This window comes from Falco naumanni, chromosome 4 (genome assembly GCF_017639655.2).
Source record: "Falco naumanni isolate bFalNau1 chromosome 4, bFalNau1.pat, whole genome shotgun sequence".
Classification (NCBI taxonomy): domain Eukaryota; kingdom Metazoa; phylum Chordata; class Aves; order Falconiformes; family Falconidae; genus Falco; species Falco naumanni.
The window spans coordinates 82950427-82960306 of record NC_054057.1 but is presented as its reverse complement, the minus strand read 5'-3'; the positions used below and the strand labels follow the sequence as shown (position 1 = coordinate 82960306).

The following is a 9880-nucleotide window of genomic DNA, read 5'->3' as shown; positions in this document are numbered from 1 at the left end:
GCTCATTTAAACTGCAAATATCTCTGCAGAAATTCAGAAGAGTGGCGCGAATGCAATGAGAAACAACCCCTTTGTTTTAAGCATAACTACCAGCAATTACCTTTCATTTATAGGTTAAAAAGCTTGATACAGCGCATTCACTAGGAAAAGCATGCAATACCAAGAAGATGTATGTGTACAGACGCTGGGGAAGCAAGGAGAGAGGGAGGAAAAGTCACATCTGCCAATGGCCTTGGAGAGAAACTGAGTAAAAGGCCAACATAAAGAAGTCTGCCCAAAACACAAGGCTGCTTCCCAAGGCCTGACCCTGAACCTTAATCACCGATACCACCCACAGCCCAGGGAAATAATTATGCATTTCAGCTCTGAAAGAGTTGCCTGCCCAATCTGCTAAGCAGACAGTTTTTGCAGAGCAATTCAGAGAGAAAAAGAGAAGCAGATTCAGCTGATGAGACACAAAAAGTCTCTCCAAAAGCATTAATCTCCTTTAGGAAGCAGCCCACGTGTTCCCAGCACAGTGGGCAACCATCACTCCTGCAGCAGGTCCCAGCAAGGCAGATGATTAGATCTGCATCAGTCATTCCATATAAACAGAAAGGCAGTGGATGAGGATGCAGCATCACAAGCAGTAGCTGGCACTCTGAAAACAAATGAACTTCGAGTTCACCTTGATGCTTGTTTATTGAAAGAAACCTTTCGGATCTTCTTCTTCCAGGGATAAGCATCTGCATCCTTGCCACCTCCCCTTAAAGCGTGCACAGAAATGAGGACATAGCACAGTTCTCAAGGGACCCGCACTGTACGCAGCGGTGACCAGGCCAGAGCAGCACACCAGCTCCCTGTCCTGTAAGCAGCTACGACAGCGACCTCTGTTTCTGCCTTAGCTGCTGCAGTATGAAGCCTGGATGCCAATTTCTGGACACCGTGTCCACCCAAGAGCATGCTCCGCCATCCATGCAGGCCACAACCCCCAAGAACTTCAGGCACCATCCTGGAACGGGACATGTCATGGAAGATGTTCCGCACTAGCAAGGAATACAGGGGATGAGGAAGCTCAGCTTTTTGGAAAGTTGAGTCCCACCACCACTCTGCCAAAAGATGAAGCAGCGCAGAGGTACCACGCTGGCCACCTGCCATCCTTAAACACATCACGGGGCTTGTTGTCACTGCTCTCAACCGCCATTTCCTTCCTGTGACCTTGGCATCACGCTCACCAGCCACAAGCAGCACGCATCACCGGAGCCCTGGTATGCATCCAGGACTGTGACAGTCAGGCACTGACCCACCCAATCTGCCCTGAGCCCAGCTCAGAGCCACCACCAGCAGACGCAGCTGCTGAAGGCACCACTGACAAAATCAGCTCCCAAAGAAATCCGAGGGCTCTGCAAACCTCAGACCTTCGGAACAGCAGCCCTGAGATAACACACAGAGGCAAGTGCATAATCTCTTGGGTTTTTCTTTTACTTTTTTTTTTTTATTCCTTCCTTTCCTTTGCCACAACACACAGTTTGTATTAAATATCTTAAATATATTAATTTTTAAAAAGTATTAATAAAAAGCTACTGAAGGACACAACTGGCAGAGTAACCAAGGGCAGCGACCCATTGCAAAATATGGGGGCATTTTAAAAAACAAAATAAATGATAACAAAAAAACTGGCATTTTTTGCATGTGCACAGCTGGCTGGAATACCCTGGACTCTGGCATTATTGCAAAAATGGAAGGGGAAGCGGTAGAAAAAATATATTCCATTGTACCAACCTTTATGGGGAAGGGAGTTAACAGCAAAAATGAGGAGGCTTTAAACATTTTTGGTATTTCAGATGTTCCCTCCCACACCCACTGCCCAATCACTTTTAGTCTTTAAGCAAGTTCTCTGGCTTGGGGTAGCCAAAGAGTACAAAATCTGCTTCATAAAGCTTGTACAGCTGCTGCCTCCAAGCCAATGGGATTTTGGCAAACCAGTTATCTTCCCAGCTGCTGGCAGTCCTATTCCGGTAGCTGGGGGGGAAGCGAAGCAGCCTGTCCACTTTGAGGAGCTGCAACAGGTAAGCAGCATCCTCATCCAGCGTCTCCAGCTTTCCGATGAAATCATAGTCTATCTGACATGGATGGCACAGACGGTAAACCTGCCTCCAGTGCTCATTGAAGGGGGCCATCTTCTCTGTCCTGGGATCCAGTAAGTACTGGATGAAGTCAGAAAAGGAGACTTTGAGGCCTGCCCCAAAGGCCTCACTAACAGAGGTGGGAAGGTTGGTATGGTTGGAGTACAGCTTTAGCATGGGTATGGCAAAACGCCGGTAGAACTCCTCATTCTCCAGCTCAAATTTGCTGCGAAAGGCAGAGATGAGGCGGACAAAAGGGTCCCGTACAAAGAGGAACTTGGTGTACTTCTTCAGCTTGATCTTCATGAGGTGCCGGGAGAACTTCCCGTAACGGCGCCAGAATTTGTTGAATGTCAAGTGGGTGCTGGTGTTGTGGACGTGTTCCCGGGGGATATCCAGAGGGTTCCGGTATGGGACCCCCTGGTCCAGCAGGCTCTCACTTAACACAATCATCACCCGTTTCCAGTTGGTGCAGGCTACCTTGGGGACATAACAGTAGATGATTCCGTGGCGGTCATCTACAATCAGGTGGTTGAGCTCGTAGTTTGGGATGTCGTCAAAGGAGCGCTCCTTGGTGGGGAAGGTGAAGCTAGAATTGGCACAAAACTCCCGCAACGTTCTCTGCCTCTCTATCTGCAGTTTCTCTTGGTCCAAGCTGTTTCTATCATTGTGCGTAGACCAGTCATAACCCCTCACATTCTCCTCCAAATTGCTCACCACAGGCTTGCTGGAGCCCTGGACAAGTACCTGTTCTGTCTTTCGGGGGACAGAGCTATTCTGTTTCAGGCTTGAACTAAGCAGCTTTGCCAAAAATTCATCCACATCTGGCAAGGCTTCCCAGTCTTCACCTGCCGTGATACCAGGGATGGCTCCTGGGGAATGAGGCCTGGAGAAGGACGTATGTAGGTAGAAGTGAGCTGTTCCCACGTTGTCCCAGTACACAATGATCAGGAGGATCATGAAGATGGAGACCAGCACCACAGAGAGACGGAGGAGCCGTGCTTTGGTCATCCTGACACCTACTGTGATAGCTGGCTTTCACCTGGATTCATCTCTGTCTTGCAGAGTGAGGCTTGGGACCCAGCATGGCGCTGCAGACCAGGAGCCTGGAAAGGTACCAGAAAAAAAGTTAGTTGAACTCTTAATGGTGCTGGTTTGGAGAGAATAACCTTGCACAGTCCAGACTCGTTGAGGGGCTGACCATTGATTTCCACATGGGGGGAGCTGCATGAGTCTGCAGTACTCACAGAGACCCCATGGAGAAAAGCTGATGGGCCAAAAGGCGGCATAATCTTGCCATTTTACCAGTTTCCATATCAATCATGGGGGTTTTATCAATCTCAAGCTTCTAGAGTCAAGTGATTTCAAGAGAAACTCTTTTTTAATTTTAAAAAATAAATAAAATATAAAGATTTCAGGCCTAGAGATCACAGAAGGAAGTCTGAGAGTATTAACCACAACTATATACAGAAAGTATGCAGCGCCAACTACCTTTCAGATCTCCTTGACTTTTAAACATACATAACACACAACAGGAAGAAAGTGCGCTCAATCCATGACTTTAGCTTGTGGTTCCACACTGTGGCCTCATCTTCCCATGAAAATGTTCTGTTACCACCATGCTGAAAACAAAGACCTTATTGGAGCTATAAATACATAGTTGAAGATGGCACTGTCTCAGTGGCTAAAGCAAGCCCCTGTTGAGAGAACACCACTGACCTGAACATATCACCTTATCTAACCTGTGTGAAGGCACCCAGTAGATGTCATCTCCATGACCTTTCTTAGTAGCTACTTCACTTTGTCAAGAACAGAGATTGCAGTTTTCCTACAAAAACCCGCAAAAGGGACACGGTCCCAGTAAGAGCCACACATCAATAAAGATCTAAAGGAACGATCACTTTTAACTGAATGATTTCCAAGATTAAGGATGCCCTGGTAAATCTTTGTCCATACCTGGACTCTGTTGAGTCAGGACCTCTTCTCCTGTTTAACGTAACTTATATTTCTATCCCACTCATCCCTAACAACCCTTGACCACCAAAGACAGGCTGTTACAAGGCTGTTTCAGAAGAACTTTTTTGGAGGGTGCAGCAGATTTGGTTTTACTTCAACCAGTCTCATCTTTTCACTGCTTCCCTGCTGACTCCCAGCATCTTTCCACCAGAAAGCTCCTCAAGGGAGATCTGTCTACTCACCCTGTTGCATGTTTTCTGGTCCAAGGCTCCGAGCAGAGGCAGGCTGGCAAACCAGCCTTGCTCTCTCCCCAAGTGATCAAGGAGCCAGTGCCTACAGCCAGGGAACAACAACAACATAAAGTGAGAAGCAGCTATCTGATATTTTGAGAGAGAAACCAAGGTTGGCTGTTTTACAGTCTCTCTCTGCTAGGTTTAACGTCAGAAGACAAGCAAAAAGTAGTCACTCTAATCTCCCCTCCAAACACAGTCCAGCCCCTGATTATCAACACAGAACAGCACCTACTGATAGAAAACAAGAGCCGCCCTTTCTGCGGACATTCTCATTCTTTCTAATGACTTCAGGACAAACGCTGTGAACACCAGCTCTGAAAACAAAGCCACTTCAGGGTAAGCTGTCCTGAAAAGCTTTTCAAAATGAAGACTGGGGTCTCTCTTCCTCCAGAAACGGAGGTTGCTCCCAAGGCAGTTCACATGCCACTCTTAAACAGCATCGACCCCACCCTGTACAGGGATGCAAAGAACGAGAGTCCAGATAGGCAAAACTGCCAAGCTCTGTCATTCCCGGGAGAAACGTGCTCAGCACCTTTGAAGCTCACAGCAGCCTTGCACTGAACAACTTGTCTAAAGAGCCATCTTTGTGGCTGTGCTTACGCCTCAGGGATGCCAGATTTAACAATCAAAGTCCTGGTTTCAAATACTAGAAAAAAAGCATTAGACCAGAACTTAGTAACAACCAGGAACAATAGCAGATACAGTTACATATCAAAGTATTTGCTCAGCTTGTCCCAAAAGATATAAAATGCAGGACTGAATATTTAGGTTTTTTCCACCCGGGTGTATTTATTTACGCTTCAGAAGTAGTAGCGAGAGCCAGAAATTCAGTGTAGCTGTAGCCTAACACATGGCTTTGCACTACAACACCAAACGCTGTGTTTCCTGGAGCCAGGCTCTTATTCTACATGTGAAGAGGAGGTGAAGGAACTGCAGGCATAACACTTTGCACTCTGCAGAGCAAGAAGCAGGTATTACTCAGCAGTAATCTTCTACATTTAGCTAGTCAAGATTGAAGATGGAGCAGATATAAGAAGGAACACCCAGAGAGATGAGCACAAAGTTAAAGAAGGGGCAAATTACATCTGTGTGTCAGCACTTCAGGCCAAGCATCTCAATCCAACAGCAGAAGATAATGGTGTGATGCTGCCAAGCCTACTGCTTGGCACACTTCTGGGTTTGCGTTTTGCCTAAATCTGTTCTTGCTTTTGAGTTGGTTAGCTGTTCAGGGCAGGGACTGCTTCCTATTCTGGATGAATAGGATGCCCACTGCGCACATAATCCCTAGCACACTGTGCTTCCAACGCTGCTTGAGACCTTTAGGCTGGCTGGAATGCAGCAAGCCCAGAAAACTGCATGGAGCATCCCTTTCTGCCATCCCTATACCCAGCAGTCTCCACAGCTCCGGGCAGCACAGCAGCCTGCTAGCATTTCTGCAAAGCTGTCCCACCTTGGCGCAGACAGATCATCCCTCTCAGCAGCAGCGACAGAAGCAAATGAGACGCTGTGTGTGGCACACGCATTCCTCAGGCAAACGGAAGGAGGGCTCTTTGTCAAAGCCACCACCACCATAATGTAGCTTTACCGAGTGCACCCCAAGGGCTCAAGCCTGCTTTCCAGGACACAGCACGCAGGCCTGCCAGAGAGTTTGGCTTTTCCAAGACGTACAGCAGCGAGCAGCACAGAATCGAAATGACTCCACTTCTATTAACTCTATCAGTGCCAGAGAGGAATCCTGGAAAAAAGCAGTAACACAGCTTATTCCCCCTCACGAGAAAAACACTGCAGAAAACAGTTACTCTATTGACTACAATACATCCTCCTCCTGAGCACTTCATAAAAGATGCCAGACTGAAAGCAAAAATTAGAGGTCTCTGTACACATCAGAGGGAACACGCCTCCATCCTCCCCTTGCCAGAATCAAAAGGAAAAGCCTCCAAGTGGAGCCAAGAATTTACATTCAAGTTTAACCCAAAGTCACCAGCCAACAAGAACGTGCACCAGTATCCACACAAAGCTGCTTCTGTGACATGACGCTGGCAAACTGGGAAATGGACCAAGTGCTATAACCATCCTACAGAGCCTTCTGAGCAGCCATCCCATGATCATCTCCAACCTGAAGCCAGCCTGGGTGTGAAGCAGACTCTTCTCCGCACCCCAGGCCTGAGATAGGCACTGAGGGCCAAGGTCACTGGTCCCATCCTCTCGTATCACAAGCTGCCATATCAAGTAACGACCTCTCGAACTCACATTTAAAACCAGAACGGGGCTATGTGTCCCCAGTGCTATTATTGCAAAAACTATTACAGATGCAACTCCTCAGGGATTTGGAAACCTTATTTGCACTTCACAGCCCAACTGTAACTATTTGTTCTCAGGGCAAACATGAGATTACATAATTCCTGTCTCTTTCTTCCGCTCCTCTCCGATTTCTGCGAGGACTACATCCTCTCACAGCCTCTCTTTGAAACTGAAACGAAGTCCAGCTCACTTAGAGGAGCAGTACAGCCTAAAGAAAATACAGGAGCTTACACACGGGTATGTACTGGAAACAGGGGACAATAACTCATGTCTGAATAGTGATGGTTTTGAAGTGACTGTGCCTCCAAAGGCTTGGGTGCAGATTCCATCTTTTCTTGCTTTGTGTTTCCCCAGGCTTGTCCCTCTCCCACTTCTCCTAAGTCCCCACAGGGAAGTGCACGGCACAGGTCAGGCACCAAGCACCAGCTCACCTCCTCCAGTGACCACTCCTTTTAACATAAGAGGATATGGGATTTTGGGTAACTTGCTTGGGCTTCACCTGCTTCTGAAGATGGAAAGAGGTGGAATGAGAACTTAAAAAAAAAAGGCAAATTCAAACGGATACTTTCCCCCGGGGCACCTGCATTCACCAGCATTCACTCCATCCATGCAGCCACCTCTACACATATCATGGTACACACCTGCTACCAGTTACGCCTAGGGAATAACCAGCCTCTAGAGAAATGGAACCAATTTAACTTCCTGCAGGTGCAGGCAAATGAGCTCCCATCAGCCAAAGCAGACAGACCTGTACCAACAACCAGATATTATTTTCATGTGCTTGGCATCAATCAATAAATTGCTTCTCCACAGCTTTCCAGAATATAGCACCGTTTGCAGAACAGGGTGTTTTAACCCATATAACGATATCAGCAGTTACATTAGCATAAATGCATACTTGAAACAAAGAATAGGGCTTGCATTGCATGTTTTACCCCAGCCTCACATACATACGCTAGAGACCTGCAACAATACATCCTCATCTACACAGCTAACCCAGAGCCTTCCCTCCCACTGCTGTCACAAAGCCTGCTCTATACAGGCTTGGCAGTGCTGTTTTAATACCCATACATGCAAGTTGCCTCAATAACCAATTTCTAAGCTTTCCAGGAGGAAACTCCCAAACTCGCAGCACATCCCGTTGGGTCGCTCCCTCTGTCACACACTTCAGGAGCTGCGAACTCGCCGCTCCTGGCCTGGCAGGGGCAGGATGGGCCCCGGCGGCCGCAGCCTGGGCGAGCAAACCCCTGGGCGGCTGCTGGATGTGGCGGCCGGGGCCAGGAGGCAGAGCCCGTTGCTCGCCCCGCCGGCGTGTGCCCGCCGGGCACCTCCTTCCAGCCGAGTAGGGCGCTGTACGCAGTTCAGCTCGCAGCGAAGTTTTGTGCCTGAAGTTCAGGCGGGACTAACGCCGTTCGCGGCTGCCTCCGTGCAGCCACGCCGAGAGCCGCGCTCCGCCGGGGCGGCTGCCGCCCGGCTGTGCTTGTGCAGCCGCCCGGACCGCGGCAGCCCCCGAGCCCGGAGGCGACGCTGCAGAACGGGCCCAGCGCCGGCGGCAACACGAAAGCTGGTCCGTCATGCTTCAGCGAAAAGGAACCGGCAGAGCCGCCCGCCGCCCCGCAGCGCCCGCAGCCCGCCCGCCCCCAGTCCCGGCCGGCGTTGCACCCTACCTAGCACACCACGGCCGCCGGGCAGAGCGGAGAGGCCAGCGCAGGGGTCGCCGCGCCCCTGCTGAGGCTCAAAACCGGAGCTCGTCCGGCACCACCGCGGGGCGGCACCCCCCGCCGGGACCGCCTCGCCCGCGCCCCGCTGCCGCCCAAGCCGTCCCCTCAGGCGCCGACCCCCGGGGCCTGCCCCGTCCGCGGGCGGAGGCCGTCCACACCCCGCCGTGGGCGGCCCCGCGCTCACCTCCCGGCCGGGCAGCGCAGCCTTCCTCGCCGCTCCGCCGCCTCCCACTGCCCGTCCCCGTCCCGCCCCTACCCGGGCGCCGCCGCCGCCTCTCGCGAGACGCCGGGCACGGGGGTCCCCGCGGGGCCGCGGCGCAGGCGCCGCTCCGCCCGCCGGCGGGAGGCCGTGGCCCGCCCTGCCCCGCTGCCGCGGCCTGCGGGCGCGCCCCGCTGCCGGGAGCCGGGCCCTGAGGCGCCGTCGGTGCGGGCCGCCCGCCGGGAGGGGCCCTAGGCCAGGCCGGGAGCGGAGGGGCCGCCCCGGTGGGGAGCAGCGCCCGGCTGCTTCCCGCCACCCCAGCGCGACCGAGGCTGCGGCGGGAAGCGCGCGCGGCCGCCCCGAGGAGACGGCTCTCCCCTCAGAGCGCCCTGAGGTGGCTGCCTTGCCAGAGCCCGCTCCCAGCGATTACGCGAGGAAGGTTCAACCTAAACCTCATTTTTTAAGTCGTACAGGTTGCGCCGGGGTCTCACACCACACCGCAGCCCCGCGTGGGTATTTAATTTCCCTGCAAACCGGGGGTGCAGAGACAAGAATCCGCCATCCAGCATCTGCCCTGCCCCGGGGACAGGACGAGGATGAGCCAGCAGTGGCTGTGGTGGCAACAGTCCCTGTTCCAAGATGGACACAGCATCCTGACACCCATCAGTGCTCCTAGCTGGAGCTCACTGTAAGACATAGCCAGTTCCAAGCTGTTCTGTGGAAGAAACCCCAGCCTTTTGGGTTCCAGCCCTGCAGGCTTTATTACGAGCAAAGTATAGATACTGGATGCAGCAAGGCTAGAAAACGCTGCTTGAAAAGCCCAGAACGGTTGAAGCTCCCTTTGCTACTCTTACTTAAAATGGAGAAGAACAGAAGCAAAACTCTGTTAGCCCAGCACTGAAAATGAGCATGGGCCCACCTTGCGCAGAGATGGGCTGCAGCCCCACCTGCAGCAGTTATCAAAGCTACAGCTGATAATTCACAGATTCCACCTGCAAGCTCTCAAACCCCAACTTTTACATTTATTAACAAACTTGAAACACAGGTTTTACAAACAGGGAAATTAGCACATCATGTGGCTTCATAGGCTTCACAACAGTCATGGCAAAGTGTCAAACTCTTTGTTGCACAACCTCCCCTTCAGAGATACAGCCTCAAACTGTTGCATTCAGCTCAAATGTCCCACTTTTTGTATGAAATAGCTCCAAACACTGCAACTTTCCATGGTGATTCAGCCCAAAGGTATTTAATGGAGATGTATATGCTTGGAAAACTCCCCATTTCCCCTCACTTTTAGTCCTTCAG

The 9880-nt window shown here is 51.2% G+C and overlaps 1 protein-coding gene across 2 annotated transcripts; it reads right to left on the bottom strand.

The window, feature by feature from the left end:
• Positions 1-1440: 1440 nt before the first annotated feature.
• Positions 1441-8675, bottom strand: CHST12 (carbohydrate sulfotransferase 12). Of its 2 annotated transcripts, none has more exons than XM_040592748.1 (2): positions 8561-8675; positions 1441-3211 (listed from the first exon to the last, which is right to left on the bottom strand). In XM_040592748.1, exon 2 carries the CDS (start codon positions 3114-3116, stop codon positions 1857-1859), a length of 1260 nt encoding a protein of 419 aa, XP_040448682.1. In that variant the 5' UTR covers positions 3117-3211; positions 8561-8675; the 3' UTR covers positions 1441-1856. The 2 variants fall into 2 exon arrangements, with proteins under 2 accessions (XP_040448682.1, XP_040448683.1); XM_040592749.1 differs by lacking the exon at positions 8561-8675 and adding an exon at positions 8323-8454.
• Between the last annotated feature and the right edge of the window lie 1205 nt (positions 8676-9880).

Excerpts from the sequence above, each read along its gene's own strand:
- CHST12 (XM_040592748.1), bottom strand. The coding sequence starts at position 3,116 with ATGACCAAAGCACGGCTCCTCCGTCTCTCTGTGGTGCTGGTCTCCATC.